General features: G+C 40.0%; 1 protein-coding gene across 2 annotated transcripts; it reads left to right on the top strand.

Annotated features, from left to right (window-relative positions):
* The first annotated feature begins 891 nt into the window (after nucleotides 1–891).
* Nucleotides 892–18,395, top strand: rbm10 (RNA binding motif protein 10). Of its 2 annotated transcripts, none has more exons than XM_058409932.1 (22): nucleotides 892–1,028; nucleotides 2,471–2,522; nucleotides 3,195–3,573; nucleotides 4,029–4,187; nucleotides 4,725–4,794; nucleotides 6,852–6,925; nucleotides 7,444–7,530; nucleotides 8,570–8,630; nucleotides 9,142–9,300; nucleotides 9,499–9,659; nucleotides 10,405–10,502; nucleotides 11,655–11,742; nucleotides 11,850–12,036; nucleotides 12,131–12,222; nucleotides 12,836–12,899; nucleotides 13,083–13,174; nucleotides 13,994–14,164; nucleotides 14,267–14,419; nucleotides 14,924–14,986; nucleotides 15,622–15,807; nucleotides 16,435–16,491; nucleotides 17,709–18,395. In XM_058409932.1, the coding sequence occupies exons 2-22, from the start codon at nucleotides 2,506–2,508 to the stop codon at nucleotides 17,763–17,765; spliced, it is 2,475 nt and encodes an 824-aa protein (XP_058265915.1). In that variant the 5' UTR covers nucleotides 892–1,028; nucleotides 2,471–2,505; the 3' UTR covers nucleotides 17,766–18,395. The 2 variants fall into 2 exon arrangements, with proteins under 2 accessions (XP_058265915.1, XP_058265914.1); XM_058409931.1 differs by having other exon boundaries at nucleotides 4,026–4,187.
* Nucleotides 18,396–20,335: the final 1,940 nt, after the last annotated feature.

The raw sequence follows: 20,335 nt of genomic DNA, 5'->3' as shown, positions 1-20,335 counted from the left end.
AAAGATACAGATCAGGGTTTTGTGTTTGGCTTGTTCCAAAACCATCAGGTTGAAAAAACGACACATTTGAAAATGTAAAACTCTCCAATTCTGAATGATTTAAAAACCTGCCTCTTAATTGCGAACAAAAAAGAAAGCTTTAGTCCAGGTGTCTTTAGGAGGAGATAACACGCATCGTCACTCACTACGCCACGAGTGATCATCTTGGAGCTTCGAGAATGTCAAGCAGTGAGGGAACGTCTCTCCTCTGCTTCTGTGGTGTTGCTGCTTGGGGGTAAAATGATTTTTTATTAAAAGAATAAAAAAGAACATTTGTGAAATCCCTGCAGTCAATAAACACTTCTCTGCTTAGTGCACCATCCTTCATGTAAGAAGAAGACATATGCCTCTGATGCTTTTCTCTCCCTCTGGTACAGCTCCAGAGGCTTGTACCAATAAGTGCTGAAGTAATTGTGGCTTTTAGTGGTTAACATGTTTGATTCACTCCTCTGGGGTGGAGGTTTTGATTCCTGTGTTCACAGAGTTTGCATGTTCTCCTAGTGCTTCTGGGGTTTCCTGTATTTTGCTTTCCTTCCCAGGAACCTGCTGATAGGCATCTCTAAACTATCCGTAGTGTGTGTATGTTTGATTGTGTCTTTGGATGAGTTGGCACCTTGTCCTCCTGGAAGTCTCCTGGAACAGGCTTCACGTCCCCTGTGTACTGAAAATGGATGGATGTCACTCATTATTACTGCAGATTTAAAATCGTAATCAGTGGCAAAGAGGACTAAAATCACTTCATGGTTAAGTTTCATAGGAAAACAATCAATTTATGAATAATAATCGTGACTCTGCTTCGTTATAACTCCTTATCGTTGATTATTTTTCTGTTACAGCACGGCTCCCGAGTGCTGACTCCAGCATTAGTGGTGATTTAATCGAGATCTGGCAACCCTGCTCTTAGCTACGCTAGCAGGACCGACCACACTGCGCACATGAGCACGGGATTTCACAAACATCAAAACAAACACCTTTTCTATTTGATAACGGTAAGAGCTTTAACACCACGTCGCGTAATAACGACATATTTGGCGTCATATTTAAGATTTAAGCTTTATGTGCTTATTTAGCTACCCTGCTTGTATAAAGCTAACAAAGCTATATACAAACACCTATGGAAGCGTCGCTTAGCAGGCTAATGCTAAGATACGTTACGCTAGCTAGCAAGCCGTTTTCACATTTAAAAACAAAATGTTTATATTAGCAACCAAGCTATTAACCGGGGCTACTGTTAACACTGTCAGTACTAACTAGAATGCTAACTGGGTGGACAGTACACTTAGTTTTCGTCACATTAGCTAGCTAGCATCAGCTATACGTATATACAGCATGTATTTAGCTAACTAATTAATTAATTTAGCCACTTTACTATTATTCGTTAGCGCACTTTAATGTCAGCTGTCAGTTTACAACTAGCTCACTCTAGCTATCTAACCAATAGTTAGCTCACTACAGTATATTGCCAAAAGTATTGGGACACCCCTCCAAATCATTGAATTCAGGGGTTGGGCTCAGCCCCTTAGTTCCAGTGAAAGGAACTCTTGATGCTTCAGCTTCATACCAAGACATTTTGGACAATTTCATGCTCTGAACTTTGTGGGAACAGTTTGGGGATGACCCCTTCCTGTTCCAACATGATTGCACACCAGTGACCAAAGCAAGGTCCATAAAGACATGGATGAGTGAGTTTGGTGTGGAGGAACTTCACAGAACCCTGACCTCAACCCCAGAGAACACCTTTGGGATGAATTAGAGTGGAGACTGTGAGCCAGACCTTCTCGTCCAACATCAGTTCTTGACCTCACAAATGCGCTTTTAGAGCAATGTTCAAAAATTCCCATAAACACACTCCTAAACCTTGTGGAAAACCTTCCCAGGAGAGTTGAAGCTGTTAAAGCTGCAAAGGGCGGGACAACTCCATATTACATTCATGTACATGTAAAGGCAGATGTCCCAGTTTTGTCCTGACTCGCAGTCTCCGCTCTAATTCATCCGAAAGGTGTTCTGTAGGGTTGAGGTCAGGACTCTGTGAAGTTCCTCCACACCAAACTCACTCATCCATGTCTTTATGGACCTTGCTTTGTGAACTGGTGTACAGTCATGTTGGAACAGGAAGGGGTCATCCCCAAACTGTTCACACAAAGTTGGGAGCATGAAATTGTCCAAAATGTCTTGGTATGAAGCTGAAGCATTACGAGTTCCTTTCACTGGAACTAAGGGGCTGAGTCCAACCCCTGAAAAACAACACCTGAATTCAATGACTTGGAGGGGTGTCCCAAAACTTTTGGGCAATATAGTGTATGTGTATTAACTATGACTGATTATAGCTGGTTTTTAGCTATTTAGCTATCTGAAAGTCTTTATTACAGTTTACTACACATGGGTAGAAATGTCTTTAATAACTGATGTGTTCTGTGTGTTCTTGTGTCAGGAGAAGGAGACGCTGGGCAGATCCTGGTACTGATCATGGATTATGGGAGGCGGTGAGTGAAATGTCCTTTTGTCTTTTGTTATTTTAATAAAACTATATAAAGTGGCTTCACACACTACCAGAAGATTTTTTTCTTCTAGAAAGATCTGGATTGAACGAATGGGTGATTCCTACAATTTTGAGACACTCTTGTATTTGACTCGTAGTACACTGGGCCTCATTTCTGCAGCTGGATTTATACATAATTAATCTCAGTACAAGCGTTTACACAAGAAGTTTCTTATCCCTGTAAATTTGGGGGACAGAAAACTTGAATATCCGACCACTGATCCCAACTGATCCAGTAGTCTAGCCATCACAATTTGGCCCTCCGTCAAATTCGCTCAAATCCTTACGCTTGTCCATTTTTCCTGCTTCTAACACATCAACTTTGAGGACAAAATATTCACTAGCTGCCTAATATATCCCACCCACTAACAAGTGCCATGATGAGATCATCAGTCTTATTCACTTCCTCTTAGTGGTCATAATGTTATGCCTGATTGGTGTATATAAACATTTTAAAACAGTTCACATCAGTCATATCCTGGCTGATGGTACAAAGAGGTGTTGAGTACATTTCAGTCTTGAGCAACAAGTGCCTTTTGTGTGTGGAAGCAGTTTTGAAGCATCTCTCTGTGTTGTAGTGTTTGTCGTCCTCAAACCCTTCCTCTTCTGGTTTCAGGAGCGGGTGCTGTGATCGTACGGGACGTACGGAAATCAAGGATCACGATTACAGAGATGTGGACTACCGCGGATATTCGCACGACAGCGGATATAACGAAAGCGACGGCTTGAATAAAGAGCGACAGCACGGACACGCCGATTTCGACGACAGTCGCTTCCGAGCGCGAGGGAACCGCGAGAGCGGAGACGGACACCGGCGAGGTAGCGGCTTTTCAAATTCCCACACGCACGTAGAGCAGGAGGAAAGAGACTTCCGGTTCGAGGAGGAACACGACGCGCGAGACTATGAGCGCTACAGACGCAGATCAGAAGAGTGGAGGAGAGACGGAGGACAAGCAGAGGAGGAGAAATATTCTAGAAGTGGCGGATCACGAAGAGTGAGGCTCATGACAAGCGTTATCATTAAAAGTCTAAACGCCATGTAGAGTGATTCTTTCTTTCTTTCTCTCTCTCTCTCTCTCTCTCTCTCTCTCCCGTCCCTTCCTTCCTTCCCTCCGTCCCGTCCCTTCCTTCCGTCCCGTCCCGTCCCGTCCCGTCCCTTCCCTTCCTTCTGTCCCTTCCTTCCTTCCATTCTCTCTCTCTCTCCGTTCATTTTCCTTCTTTTCTTTCCACACAGGACACCTTCACAACATCACCATCATCACCAGGAACAGTATAGCAAGTTTCCATATAATATAATAAAAAATGTATAGAATAAATTAGGCAGGTGTGAGTGCTTCTAAACCTTCTACTTTTTTAATAATGAGATATTATGATTTATTTATTTGAAATCTGCATGAGTAAATAGACCACAAGAAACCTTGCATCTTTTTTCTCTCCTCCTCTCCAGCAGCAGTGCGGATGGAGGGATGAGGATGGAGAGATGGGTTACAGGACGGAGTCGAATGCGGAGGACTCTGAGCTGCGTGATCGGGATTATAGAGGTGAAGACCAGAAACCAAGCAATATCATCATGCTGAGGATGCTACCACCCGATGCCACCGCCAACGAGGTACACACACACACACACACACACACACACACACACACACCTGCAAACTACAACATTCAGCTTTCATTCAGATAATAATAAATTTTAACTCTTTTTGTGATTTTGATCTGAATTATTGGACAAAATGCAAAAAATAAATAAAAATATTTATTTTATGCTTCATTTTTTTAATTACATTTTTAAAAAATATTTAAAAAATATATTATCCTTCAGATACATTTCTAAAAATGTATATATAATTTTCTTTTGTTTTTTAAAAAAATTATTTTTCATGTCTGATATTCTTTTAATATTTAAGTTCAATTATTTGATTTAAAAAGATAATTATTTCAGTGAACTTCTTTTCTATGTGATTTTTAACTTCTTTTTAAATTATTGTATGTATGAGACTTTTACATATCTTTATTTTATTGATTTTCTTTTATTATTATTTTATAATATATTATTATTTAATCATATATTGGTAGGTTGTACTACTTTTATTAGTTTTTGTTTTATATTCACTGGAATTTGTGTGCGCGCGTGTGTGTGTGTCAGATTCGAGCCCTGCTCCAGGTTCAGGGGATTCAGCCTCGAGATGTTCGTTTGATGAGGAACAAATCCTCAGGTGAGAAAATTTTCAGATTTAAAAAAAAAAAAAAAAAATCATTCTAGCAGGCAGGTTTTCATTTTTTTTAAAAAACATATTATTTATTTATTTATTTATTTATTTTATAATTACACCTATAATTGTCACATCCTCCTGCATCTCTGATGATCTGGCCTTGAGCTCTATGGAGCGTTATCGAACCATAACTACTGGCCAGATAATAGTGTGGCTTCGTCCAATCTACTGCTGCATTCGACTAGCCTGTAACTTCCGACCTCCAACTAGGAAAAGCCAAAGAACTTGGAATTCCTTTTTGAAAACGCGAGTGACGTCCAATCAGAATGGCTGCTCAAGAATTATAATGTGTATATGTATACCTGTTTAGATTTTACTTAGATCCTGACATACGGATATACACCGATTAGCCATAACATTATGACCACCTGTCTAATATTGTGTTGGTCCCCCCTTTGCTGCTAAAACAGCCCTGACATGTGAGGCATGGACTCATGGGACTAGATCCCTGAAGGTGTGCTGTGGTATCTGGCACCAAGATGTTAGCTGCAGATCCTTTAAGTCCTGTGAGTTTTGAGGTGGGGCCTCCATGGGACTTACCTCGCTACTTAAAGGATGCTTACAGGACTCAAAGGATACTTTTGATAGATACCGTCCACTGCAGTGCAAACTGCGATGCACTGTATATTCTGACACCTTTCTATCAGAACCAGCATTAACGTCTTCAGTAACATGTCAAATACTACAGAATATACACAGATCAGGCATAACATTATGACCACCTGCCTAATATTGTGTTGGTCCCCCTTTTGCTGCCAAAACAGCCCTGACCCGTCCTGCACTGTGTATTCTGACCCCTTTCTATCAGAACCAGCATTAACTTCTTCAGCAATTTGAGCAACAGTAGCTCGTCTGTTGGATCGGATCACACGGGTCCGCCTTCGCTCACCAGGAGCACGTGATCAATTGGCCGCCCATGACCCTGTCACCGATTCACCACTGTTCCTCCCTCAGACCACTTTTGATAGATACTGACCACTGCAGACCGGGAACACCCCACAAGAGCTGCAGTTTTGGAGATGCTCTGATCCAGTGGTCTAGCCATCACAATTTCGTCCTTTGTCAAACTCGCTCAAATCCTTACACTTGTCCATTTTTCCTGCTTCTAACATCAACTTTGAGGACAAAATGTTGACTTGCTGTCTAATATATCCCACCCACTAACAGGTGCCATGATGAGGAGATCATCATTGTTATTCACGTCACCTCTCGGTGGTCATTATGTTATGCTTGATCAGTGTATTCACTGTAAACCGAGTATACAGTTCTGATTAAAAAAAAAAAGAAGAACATGGAACCGTCCATACTTTCTTCTCCCTTCTTTTTAGCTTGAGTACATGACGTAATTCCAAGGAATATTGAACGCAGCATAAATATAAATACTACCAGAGAATCTCCTATGATCGTGGTAGGTGTATGTGTTCGGAAACAGTCAGTATGTATACACAGCGTCCTGAGATAGGATTTGTCGCCTCATCCGTTCAGAGGAAAAGCTGTGCTAAAAGAAGGAAATTCCATATTTGTGCTTATTGCATCCAAGGAAGAATTTCCTGCCGTTTGAATTCGGTCTGCTTCTTAACACACACACACAGGCCTGTGTTATGTGTTGGGTCGCCATTTCTATTCCGTTTAATTGTTAAGTTTGTTTAAAGACCTGGAGGCGTCAGAGGAAGATCCTCTCTCAGTAAGTATGACACAGGATCTGCCAGAATGTGGAGGCAGCACATGCCACTTAAAGTGTAGCTTGAAAGTTTGAGATTTTGGGGAAATCAAACTGTGAAGTTTTCGTGTGTGTGTGTGTGTGTGTTAAGAAAGCAATTAGTCAATCTAAACCTGTGGGTCTCTGTTTCAATCCGCATTCTTATGCACACTCACACACAATCCCTCTCTCTATCTCTCCCCCTATCTCCCCCACCCCCCCTCTCTGTGTCCGAGTGAGTTCATTAACCCCTCACTGCGATGTTGTGTTGTGTTGTTGTGGCTCGGCGCTGTGTGTGCAGGTCAGAGCCGAGGATTCGCCTTCGTCGAGTTTAATCACTTGCAGGAGGCCAGCCGCTGGATGGAGACCAACCAGGTCACTTCACACACAGATACACACACACACACACACACACACACACACGCACACTGTGTGCACATAGTCACTGGAGTGTTTTTTTTTTTTCTTCAAGCTGTGGTAATACATTAGATTTTTTGCTTTGCAATTGTATATTAGAATACATTATGGCCTTTATTGGTAAATTTTGGTCTATGTCAACAACCAACACTCGACAAGGAGGCGTCTCTACTCGGCCTGTTCAGAACGACAGGTTGTGGGTTGGATGTAAAAGAAATGTGGGTTTATTTCGTGTGTTACCCCTGAAGTCGAGGGGTGGTGAAGTGGTAATGGCCGAGAGAGGCTGGCACGTCCGTCCCATTTTTCTCTGGCTGAAGGTGATCTCTCACTGTCTCTCCTTCTCTCTCTCTTTCTCTCTTTCTCTCTCTCTCTCTTTCTGTGATCTGAGGTCTGTAATGTGTTTTTGTTCTTTTTTGACCCTGACTGCCATATTTTCTCTTCTCCCCTCCTTCTGTCATTCTTTTTCCTTCCATCAGAGAGTGCTCACTGTTCTGGGACACAGAGTGTCTATGCACTACAGTGATCCAAAGCCACGCGCTAATGAGGACTGGCTCTGCAACAAGGTACACACTGTCATCTACATGTGTGTTTTTTGTTTTTTTTTTGTACTTTATTTATAGTTATGTGCAGATTTTTGCATGGCAGATGATTAGGTACAGAAGAAATCGCTTTGTTGTGTGCTGTTATAAGAAAGTGTCTGAACGAGTTGTTGCTATAGAAACGATAACATAGTAAAACAAGCATGTTGGTACAGAGCTGATAAACACTGACTGGTCAATCAGTTTTAAGAATTCAAAACAGAGGAAGTCAAATATTGTGATCATAATTAAGATCTAACTCATTGTGCAGCCTTCTTCTGACTTCTGCAAGAATAGTGAAGATCCACTATATTGCCAAACGTTTTGGGACACCACTGCACAAAGCAAAGTCCATAAAGACAAAGAGGAGCATCATAGAGTCCTGACCTCAACCCCATAGAACACCTTTGGGATGAATTAGAGTGGAGACTGTGAGACAGACCTTCTCGTCCAACATCAGTGCCTGACCTCACAAATGCACTTCTAGAGGAACGGTCAAAAATTCCCATAAACACACTCCTAAACCTTGTGGAAAGCCTTCCCAGAAGAGTTGAAGCTGTTATAGCTGCAAAGGGCGGGACAACTCCATATTACATTCATGTGCATGTAAAGGCAGACGTCCCAGTTTTGTCCTGACTCGCAGTCTCCGCTCAAATTCATCCCAAAGGTGTTCTATGGGGTTGTGCAGGCCAGTCAAATTCCTCCACACCAAACTCACTCATTCATGTCTTTAGCTTGCTTTGTGCACTGGTGTGCAGTCATGTTGGAACAGGAAGCGGTCATCCCCAAACTGTTCCCACAAAGTTGGGAGCATGAAATTGTCCAGTATGTCTTGGTATGAAGCTGAAGCATTAAGAGTTCCTTTCACTGGAACTAAGGGGCCGAGCCCAACCTCTGAAAAACAACACCTGAACTCAGTGATTTGGAGGGGTGTCCCAAAACTTTTGGCAATATAGTGTAGCTTGACGTGTTCAGTGCTGCAATATTTCATGTAAAAGTTGATATGTTGTGTGGTACGTTTCAGTGTGGAGTGCAGAACTTCAAACGAAGGGAGAAATGTTTCAAATGTGGAGTTCCAAAATCAGGTGTGTACTTTACCATCTATATGCACATTTTTTTGTGCTGATCCAGGGACTCCTAAACTATAAATTATGCGATTTGAGACACAATGCCAGTTTGGTCAGTGGATAGAGATGGACAGAGATAGACTAGTGATACTTGTGCCTTGTTTGAATTTAACTCTCATTAACATCTCAAAACATTAGCGGATCATTGTTAAATATTTCTAATACAGGTTTGTAAAATAAATGAATGTTGTGAGTACCTTTTGCGGCCCTTATTTAGGGAACTCCTGTGTTAATCCTTTGTATTAATTTGCCACTTATAAAGGCTGTATATCTGTATATTTTGTGTTTATACCACAGCTGCTGAATTAAAAGTGTGTGTAAAATTGGATATTATTATAAACAATGTTCTGCACCAGGAGAATTGTTTAGCTTCAAGTTTGTATTAAGTTCTAGTTAGTGTTTAGATTTATAGCGTGAGATGTGAATGTGTCCGAATTGCCTACGTGAAATTTCCTTTCTCTCTCTCCAGACGCTGAGCACAAACTGCCCATGCTGCAAAAAGACGTAACCCCGAGGCAGTCAAAGGATTCCTCACAGGGCTTACTGCCTCTTCCTACCATCTATCAGTCAGCCACTCCTCTGCTCAACATCTCCGCCTCATCTCAGACTGCAGAGGCAGCAAACGACAGTACGTCCCCTCTGACCTCTCTTCTATTCAACTGGGGTGTTTTTATATTGGATTTTGTTTTCTGTAAGCATAAATGGACATTTAGTGCAGTGGATAAAGAAGAGCAGTGGATACTGATGCGATAAGAAGTGTTGACTTCATTCTGTTATAATCAGTTCTTTAATTATATCACCAACTTCTCTGTGTGTTTCATCCTAGCCCTAATCCTCAGGAATCTTGGTCCTCACACCACACTGGAGGCCATTTTGTCATCTCTGGCGCCGTTCGCTACGCTCTCTTCCTCCAACGTTCGGCTCATTAAAGACAAACAGACGCAGCTGAATCGTGGCTTTGCCTTCGTACAGCTCACCACCATCGTGGTAAAGTATCCCCGCCTGCATCACACGTAATCCTTCAAAGGACTTTTCTCCATAGCATTCGGTGGAATTAAAAACGTTTACCAATCTGATTAATTGGCTCTGGACACTGTCTTTCATTTGACACTGATTTCTGTAATGAACACTGGTGTTGACCAGTTAACCCACTATAGAGTGTCAAACTCAATTAAATAACAGATCAAATCCAGTGTCATGTGAGCCGGACCAATAGACAATGAGCTTAGACCAATAACAAATAATCATGTGGTCATTTATCAGGATTTATCTAAGGTTTAGTCTGATCCAAGTTTACCTTATAGACTTATTATTAATTATTAATATAAAAATGACTAAATTATGCTTTTGCCATATGGCTTAGATAAGTATTCACCCCATCACCGTTAACTTGCGACTATATTACAGTGCAAATCTGTACAAACTAGGCAATATGATAAAGTGGGGGAGAAAATCAATGTAGTTAACTGTATTTAATTATTTTTTCTACATATAAATAAAAAAAACAAATTATGTGATTAGATATTCATCCATGTTAATGTAAATCCCTTAAATTATTATTATTATTATTATTGTTATTATTGTTATTATTTTGGAAAGGTCTCCTTTCAGTGAAATTGTGGTAAATTAATTTTAATTAATATTCATAATTTTCTTTGCCACTTGAATTTTTTTTTATTCCAGTGACTCCTGCTGATTTATTTTCATTGACCAGACTGTGTTTGTCCTGCAGGAGGCATCTCAGCTGCTGCAGATCCTTCAGGCTCTTCAGCCTCCGCTGTCCATCGATGGGAAAAGTGTGACTGTGGAGTTCGCCAAGGGCTCAAAACGGTACAAAGACCTCTCACAAGTACACAGGGGACATTAACAGAGCGTCAAAATCCATCTATACTGGCAGGACACTTGGCATGAAAGGACAGGAAGAAAATGAACTTAATGAGAATTGTAAATTAATACGAAACTATACATATGAAAATATAATGTATTTCCCCACATAGGGGGAGACTTAGTTATAGCCTTTATCCTTTTCTAAGTGTCTGAGGTAGCAGGGGTTGGCTGTGAGTTGTGTTTTTTTCTCTTCACATCACATGGTTCAGGAGTGCTAGGAGACGCTGGACTGTATTTTGCTCGCAGAGCAAAAGTGACCGGCGGTCTGCAGAATTTTTTTTTAGCCAGGAAACTAAATAAAAATAATAATGAATAAATCAGTAACCCAGACATATAATCATGGATCTGTAATATATACAGGATGTCTGAAAAGTCAGAAATCAATAAGGTTGAATACACTGATCAGCCATAATATTATGACCACCTCCCTAATATTGTGTTGGTCCCCTTTTGCTGGCAAAACAGCCCTGACCTGTCAAGGCATGGACTCCACTAGATCTCTGATGGTGTGCAGTGGGATCTGGCACCAAGATGTTAGCAGCAGAAGTCCTATAAGTTGAGTTAGAGCCTCCATGGGCTCCACCTTGCATCTTACAGGACTTAAAGGACACTTTTGATAGATACTGACCACTGCAGACCGGGAACACCCCACAAGAGCTGCAGATTTGGAGATGCTCTGATCCAGTGGTCTAGCCATCACAATTTGTCCCTTCGTCAAACTCTCTCAAATCCTCATGCTTGTCCATTTTTCCTGCTTCTAACATCAACTTTGAGGACAAAATGTTGACTTGCTGCCTAATATATCCCACCCACTAACAGGTGCCATGATGAGGAGATCATCAGTCTTATTCACTTCACCTCTCAGTAGTCATAATATGATGCATGATCAGTGTATATTCATACAACTAATTTTGTATTTATTTCTACTTTTTCACACATGCCTTTTCCCAGTTGCTGTATCATATTTCTGCACATTTTTTCAGCATATTCAGGTCAACATATTTGCTCAACACCCTGTATTATATAACGATGCAATAATAAGGACTCGCTTGATTTATCTCTGTCTTTGTTCCTGTTATTGTGTCTCCTTCTCAGAGAGGTATGTGCGACTGACAGCAGTCGAGTGAATGCAGCGACAGTAGCGAGTACAGCCATTGCTGCGGCACAGTGGGCTGTTTCTCAGGTCATACACAAAAACAAATGTGTTTCACATTAAGCCATATATCATTTTTTATATTTATTATATATGAGCATGTAAAAGTTAACTCGGTTTCCTGTTCCACACATCAGCTGTCTGCAGGAGGAGATGTGAGTGTGTACCAGCAGGGGGCAGCAACATCTACATTCATGCAGCAGAGACCAGAAGGAGTTGCTGCAGAGGCAGTCAGCTATCAAGGGGCTGGTGCTGTTATAAGTCCTGTGACCAGTTCTGCTCCAGGGTTAATGGGTGTCTATGAAGGGGGGAGCATGACGGCAGGTGAGACACAGAAGGGAAAATGATGTACTCTAATGAGAACTGGGTTAAATGTCTTTACTAATGTGTGTATGTGTGGTTTTTTTTTTTTCTTTAGCATCTTTGGTTCCCACGGTAACCGAAGGTGCAGCCGTTAGTTCTGCGCACATACAGACACAACCACAGGTTGTTAGCACACAGCCAAACCAGGTAAAACTAGCCACACTTTCATACACACACACGCACAAACACATCTTTACTTAAACTTATGTTTTATATATTTGTTTTAGTGGGTTTATGGGTATTTAAAGTAACCACCAAAACCCTAACAGCTCATTGGACGTTAAATTGTTAGTCACTGTCTGTCGTATTAATAAACATAAACGTCAGAAGTATATGCCATGCCTTAGCTTTGTGTAAAACTGTTCACTCAAGCTAAATGATTCACTTGTTCACTCAAGCTAAATGATTCACTTGTTCACTCAAACTAAATGATTCACTTGTTCACTCAAACTAAGTGATTCATTTATTCACTCAAACTAAATGATTCACTTGTTCACTCAAGCTTAATGATTCACTTGTTCACTAAAGCCAAAGCCTTAATTTAGTAAATGACTCATGAAATCAACGTCATGTTCATTCAAGCAAATATTTTTTTTTTACACAAGCCAGTCTTTTAGAAATGAATCAGTGAATCGTTTGCTAATTGGTTCACTAACTGACTCACTTGTTTCATCAAGCAAACCTTCTTTTGGTAATGAATTTTCTGGAACTATAGCAGCATAGCTTGTTTAACTCTGTGTGTGTGTGTTTGTGTGATTAGGTTGAGATTGTAGGAAAGCCTCAGCCTGCCACCCCAGGAACAGCGCATGAACGTCAGCAATACCGTAAGTTCCCACTTTATCTTCACCTTCCAACATGGATAGACTTTTATTCTTATTTTTTCCCCTCAGTTATATTTCATCACTAATGACTGTTCTGTACTGCGACTGACTGTACCATCCTGAGCTGAACACTGGAACGCATGAGCTTAATGAATCTTGTTGATTAGTTGTATTTTGTTGTTTCAGCTGATCCTGATGTGTCCACATATCAATATGATGAAAGCTCAGGTTATTACTACGATCCCCTGACTGGACTTTACTACGATCCCAACTCCCAGGTAAAATATTCTCCTTAATTTTCGACAGTATCAAACTGAACATTGCATATTTTTTAATTTTAGCTTCCTCTGAGCGAGAGTATTTATCTTACAGGCTGGGGAAAGCCCACACCAAAACCACACTTCCCTAATTACATTTTGCACAGCCTATACAGTTTACAACGCTTAATAAAACTGCAGCGTAACAGGAAATGTGCTCGTTAAAAGGCTGGGCGCGAGGGTATTAGGCACACAGGCGCTCAAAATTGTTCTGAGTGCGATTTCATTCATGCTCTTTAGAGACAGGAATACTGTAATGCATTAGGTGGATCTACCTGCACTTCAATGAAGCATGGCTGTTAAGTATAGTTACTGCTTATTAAAGCTGAGATGTGGAGCTTGACTTTTCACCCCTGCACTAATGGAATGATTCTTACTTTCGTGTGAGGCAAGCATGGCAACGTGAATCATGTTAGATGCCAACTAAAGGCAAAAATCATGTAGTGCTTTAGCCATGAAGTGTTTCATGTGATGTAAGGTGTATCTCACCGTAGGTCCAAGGGCTTGTTAGATAATTTGGGGTGCTTAGCCTCATGACGGTTCTTCTTGGTGTAGTTTTTTTAGAAGGACTACTGAAGAACCATGAAAGCTCCTAATTTTTCTGTATCTCTGCATTAATTTTGGCTTTATGTCGCCGTATATCTGATTTCAGAGCTGTTTGTTAGTAGAAAATAATTTATTTTATATTATTACTTTATAAATAATTGTAGTTTTTCCTGTATGGTCAGAACACCAATAATAATAATAATAATAATGAGATGGTTTTTTTTTCTCCCTCAGTATTACTATAACCCTCACACTCAGCAGTACATGTACTGGGACGGAGAAAAACACACTTACGTCCCTGCGCCTAATGATGGCTCTGATCCTGCTGCCACGGCTGCGACCTCTGACCTCTCCTCTTCGACGAAGGACAAGAAGGACAAACCCAAAACCAAGACCGCACAGCAGGTGAGCTGAACCAAACACTGTTCATCACGTACTGATATTATTAACATTGTTCGACTGCATTGTCGCTTATTGTGTGTGTGTTTGTCTGTGTTTCCGTTTCAGATCGCTAAAGACATGGAGCGCTGGGCTAAAAGCATGAACAGGCAGAAGGAGAGCGTTCGCTCGGCCTCCTCCGCTCTCACACAGGCTCGACTCGCAGACGAGCGCCGAGAATCGGCCAGCGCCGACGCTGGATACGCCATTTTGGAGAAGAAGGTGGAGTTTTGCGTAATGCTAATTTCGTTCAGGGTCACTAGCATTAGCACCTAGTCAGTGCTCTGTGCTGAAAGCCCACTGCACTCATTTCCTCAATAACCGTTCATTTTATTCTCTCTCTTGAGGTTATTAAGAAAAAATCCAACTTGAGAAATTTTCAGCTTAACCTCTGACCCTTGAGACTCCTTCTAAATAGTGACTTCTCATACAAGACTTCGCCATATTTACCTTTATACGTTTTCAACTCCTTTTTGTGGAGCATCTGCTGTACAAGACCCTGTGAATGACCTGTTACCATGGAAACGCAGTTTTAGTATTAGACCAAGTTATAGAAAATGAAGCAATACCTTCTGACCATTCAGATTCAAGAATTTGACAGTAATTGGACTATGTTCAATTAATTTTAATTTTATTCCATGCAGGTTGTGCTGTGTGTGTGTGTTGATTTAAATTTGATGTAATTAAATTAAATTTGATGTAATTTATTTTTATTAATAAACACAGGGTGCATTGTCAGACCGTCTGCAGATTCTGACGGAGCACATACAGCATCCTGAAGAAAGAGAGGTGAGCAGGATTTGCTTTTCATTAGTAATTGCATTACATTAGTAATTAGGGAGCCTCCTGGTGGTCCAGCAGCAGGATCCCGTGCTGTCATTGCCGCTGTCCGGGTTCGATTCCCAGGCAGGGGGCTAACACAGCCACTGAAGAGTTAACTCTCAGTGCCGGTTCCAAACGGATTAAATGGGAGGGTTGCGTCAGGAGGGGCATAAAACCTGTGCCAAATCGAAACATGCGGGCCAAATGATCTTCTGTTGCGACCCCAAACAGGGAGCAGTCAAAGAACAACAACATTAGTAATTAGGACTATTTTTAATCATCCATTATTATTATTTAGTATTCTTTTTATTTTGTCAGTCAGTTTTTATTTGTTGTGTTGAGTTTCACTTGTGGTCAGTTATTTTTATTATTTTTGTTATGAATCCTGTTTTTTCCACTTGCTTATATTTCTAATACTATGCATCATGGAAGCTCTAGACAGTGGATGTCCAGTCTTACCTGGGCAAGGCCAGTGTGGGTGCAGGGTGCTTGACTGGTATGAAAACCTGCACCCACACTGGCCCTTAGCGGATAAGACTGGACACCCCTGCTCTAGACTATCTAACATTCTTTATGTCCATTTGTGTGTGTGTGCATTTCAGAGTCCTCCTCCTCAGAGTTCAGTGTCAGTGTACAGAGGAGAGACGGATGGAGAGGATGGTGGAAGAGGAGGAGAGAGGGACGAGAGGTTGACAGACTGGGCTAAACTGGCGTGTTTACTCTGCAGGAGACAGTTTCCCAGTAAAGAGGCTTTAATCAGACACCAGCAGCTCTCGGAGCTCCACAAGGTAAACGTTTACTCCTGTTGCACTTCCAGTTTATTATAAGCTATAAGCTGTCTATTACAGATTTATTACAATGTATAAAGACACAACCCTGATTCATACTAGTTCTTAGAGTTGATGATCATAAACAGATGTGCAATGAGAATGTAATATCATAATTAGGATAGATTTTTTTTTTTTTAGTAACAATTACAAACATTGATTCCAGTTAGCGCATTTGTGAGAACCGGTTTTAAATGATGTTTATTTTTAATTCTCCAGCAGCGAATAAAAGTCATGCAAGAGAGAGAAATTAGATTTGTTATTTTAATGAGAGATGCTATTTTTTTAAATAGATTTTCACTGTGTTTATGCTTCACTCTCACACGCATAAACAAGCAGGATGCGTCTCACAGCTGGTGTGGATTTAGATACCGAAGCTGGAAGTATTTTCTAATATTTGTGAGAAATGGCCTCTCCAACCATTAAATCATAACCATAATAATAGCAACAGGAGACACCAGATGTTGGCTCACCTCCAACCACTCCAGACTGCAACACATTAACGTTAACTGTCAGTTTAGATAAGAAGAAAATATCCCACTTGTCGCAGTAAATGATTTGTCACACATTTCCTTCATTTCTCTTTAGCAAAATCTCGAGCAGAGAAGAGCAAGACAGGCACTACATGAGAGCATGGAGAGCCAGGTGAGCAAAACCTTCATCTCTCACATAACCCTGTTCTCATCATTCATTAACATTTTTTTTTCCCCCTTAACCTTACATGTACTAGAGGTGTAAAGATACTCTCCAGTCACAATTCTGGGTTTACACACACTGGGTTTACACTGATTCGCTTTAGAATATTTTGAACGGCAAGAAAAATCCTGACTGAAAAAGTCTCCTTTTTTATTTCTGAGTTATAAACCATGCGAAAAAACAATGTACACTGTTTTTCTATACACCGATCAGGCATAACATTATGACCACCCGCCCAATATTGTCTTGGTCCCCCTTTTGCTGCCCAAACAGCCCTGACCCGTCCTGCGCTGTGTATTCTGATACCTTTCTATCAGAACAACTTCAGCAGTTTGAACAACAGTAGCTCGTCTGTTGGATCGGATCACACGGGCCAGCTTTCGCTCCCCACGTGCATCAGTGAGCCTTGGCCGCCCATGAACCTGTCACCGGTTCACCACCGTTTCTTCCTTGGACCACTTTTGATGGATACTGACCACTGCAGACCGGGAACACCCCACAAGAGCTGCAGTTTTGGAGATGCTCTGATCCAGTGGTCTAGCCATCACAATTTGGCCCTTCATCAAACTCGCTCAAATCCTTACACTTGTCCATTTTTCCTGCTTCTAACATCAACTTTGAGGACAAAATGTTGACTTGCTGCCTAATATATCCCACCCACTAACAGGTGCCATGATGAGGAGATCATCAGTGTTATTCACTTCACCTCTCACTGGTCATAATGTTATGCCTGATCGGTGTATATGAAAATAAAATTACAAATTACTACAGCGAACTACAAACTACAGGTTTAATATTCTAAACAAAATGTTCTACAAGTTCATCATTTCATAAACTCAGTAATAAAGACCTGGGGATATTGATAGTCTAAAACCTAATGAGCTCCATAGGCATCACTTTTAATCAGAAATTTGAGCTCCAGACTCGACTCAAATGCTCGACTTCCATGTTTTACCTTGACTTTGAAATATACTCTTTGTGTAATGTGACTGTAACCATCTAACTTATAAAGCATGTTCCAAATTTATTATTTTTGATGAGATCCTGGGATTTGAACCCAGAATAGTACCTGTGGATGATTTTAGAAATTAATAAAATAAGAATTCAGATTTTTAGGAGGGTCTCATATCTACATGTCTCCTTTTTTTTTTCCCTCTATTCTATAGATGAAATACAGGAGTGACACACCGGATGCCAAAAAGAGGAAATACAGCCCTATGTGATCGCTTGCGCACACACACACACACACACACACACACACACAGTGAACAGAATCAACTTCATGAGCCATAATTAACACTGAGTGTTAGGTGCAGGAGCGCATTCAGATCCATTTATTTTTTATGTTTATTTTTTTTTTTATTTTTCGTCATCGCACACGAACACCTCATCTCACTTAGTGTCAAATAATCGCATTCTTCAGTAATAAGAATCCACTGAGGTAAATCTTGTGTGTGTGTAACTGAAAGAAAAAACCTTCACCACAGTGTGGTGTCTTAAAAAATCTCAGCCTTTTATTTTCCAGAAAAAAAGTGTAACATTGACAATAATCAGAAAATCATTTATGTTCATAGTTTATATTTTACAATTTTTTTTTTATTTTATTAATTTTTATTTTTAACTTTTTTTTCTTTTTTTTTTAACTTTGTCACTTTCATAAATCCTAGTCATTATTACAAGTGTCTGTTTTTATTTTTATTTTATTTTTATTTTTTTTAAAAAAAGGAAAACTTTTTAGCTGCCATATAAGTGATTTATTCTAGATATTTTTATTTGAGGTATAGTAAAAAAAAAAAAATTCATTATTTTATTTTAAAACATGCCTTTTTAAAAACAAAAAAAAATAAAAGAAAGAAGAAGAAATCGTAGCAATATTTAAAGGAATGTGATGTCAATATCTGCGAACGGAATAGAATTACACCTATTTCTACTATTATGAAAATCTGTTCATTGAAATATTCTGCGCTTTTAAGTGTGAAAACTTCGGAAACACGGTCTATGCAGCAAGATTTCAGTCATGCGTTTAGTGAAAAACTTTTTTGGTGAAAAATGAACGCTAGAGACGTTTAATCTCCATGCTGCATACAGACTTCTTCTTTCGTGCCAGATTGTGTTTGTCATCATTTACACGTTAGTCACGCGAGATAAATCTTTATTTCTTTTTCTAGCCTGTAAAACAAAACGAATCGTCCATGGTTTATGTCTTTTACTAACAAAACTGTCAGGTTTTTTTCTGTAACCTATTTAAACAAAAACGTCTCGCAAACTAGCAAGAAAAGTGAAGTAACGTTATCTTAGCCGGCAGAACTCGAAACGGTAGCAAGACGATTTAAGTCGAAGGTACGAAGAGCGAGTTAGCGGATTCATTCGGACTTGAGCTCATATCTAATATGCAGGAATGCTCCAGAATCAGCTGGAGCGTGATCGATCCCAACATACATATCACGTGGAAACGAGAGCGTGTCTGGTCGATGAACAGGAGGAGAAGAAACACAAAAAAGCGATGCGTACACGTTTTCTCTCTACTTGTATTTTTGTACGTCTGTATGCGTTTTGATGAACTGTTTTATGAGCAAAGATTTAAAGAAAAAGAGACAACGATATCAGAGCTCCATCACTCCTGTCGTGTTCGTTGTTTATAAATGGAAAGCATTATAAAAATGAAAAATAAAGCATTGGACTGCATTGTACACATTTTTTTTCTCTTCAAAATTTGCAATGCTAGTTTTTTATCTTTCACCAGGATTCATCTTTAAAGTCCTAGCAGTGAGGGGACACTTATAATGACTTTCTGTGAGAGCTCTATTCATACTCGATGCACGTGAAGGAGAGAGGGATTTAGCCGAATGCGTGTTGTGATGTCACAAAATCTCAGCCTAATATCTGTGATTAAATGTTTTGTACACCTCGGTTTAACAGTATGAATTACACACCGGTTATTTGCCCTTTTTTCAGTAATAATCTATTTATCTTTGGCACATCGATTGATTTCGATCGTTGCCTTTCTCGGTGTCGACTAACTTGTTAATGGTAATTGCTAACATTAGCGTCATGAGACAGGAGGATTAGATTGTGTATTTAGCGTTTTAGCGGGATTCTGTTGTTACATTGGTAAATAAAACTCCAAATGAAGCTAGCTAATGTGAAGTATATGATGGTATGGCTTCATGTTGCTGATTGTAAGGCTTTAGGGCTGGTTTCATCACACACACACACACGGAGGGCTGGTTTTATTCACAACCCATCAGTCACGCAAAATGTGAGCCGTTTCTTTTATTTAGTTTTTGCTTTTTTTCCATAAAAATCGACATGATCACCTCTCGCACAGCAATGACCACAAACAGCGGATGGAAGAAACATTCAGAAGTTTGCAGATTTGAAAAACAAACAAAATAAAATCATGAATCGGCGTTTTTGTACAGCACATGCGTTTCGACACAACACGCGACGACGATACACAAACACACCAAGCCGTGGTGATACATTCAGGTTATAAAAAATAATAAAAGGTCCATGTTTTCCCGCATGGAGCGATCGGCAAGGAATTAACGTTACAGGAACATTCCACTGTTTTTATTTTTTTTTTATTCATTCATTTTTTTTTTTTATTTAAAAAAGAACTTCTTTGTGGGTTTCATCGTGTTTTAAAATGATTTAGTGAAATTTGTGCTTGTAATGTAAGATACAGGACAAAAATGACCTCAAGAACAAGAAATAATAATATATTTAATATTAACATGGGATATTTCACAAAAGTTTTATATCTGCTTTTTTTTTTTCTCCAGGGATTGTT

Source organism: Hemibagrus wyckioides, linkage group LG15 (genome assembly GCF_019097595.1).
Source record: "Hemibagrus wyckioides isolate EC202008001 linkage group LG15, SWU_Hwy_1.0, whole genome shotgun sequence".
NCBI lineage: Eukaryota > Metazoa > Chordata > Actinopteri > Siluriformes > Bagridae > Hemibagrus > Hemibagrus wyckioides.
This window is presented reverse-complemented; position numbering and strand designations above follow the sequence as displayed.

What these genes read in the sequence shown, in the direction of transcription:
- rbm10 (XM_058409931.1), top strand. An exon ending in TGCAGAGGCAGCAAACGACA is followed by an intron (nt 9,301 to 9,498) that starts GTACGTCCCCTC and finishes GTTTCATCCTAG; the next exon opens with CCCTAATCCTCAGGAATCTT. An exon ending in AGCATCCTGAAGAAAGAGAG is followed by an intron (nt 14,987 to 15,621) that starts GTGAGCAGGATT and finishes TGTGCATTTCAG; the next exon opens with AGTCCTCCTCCTCAGAGTTC.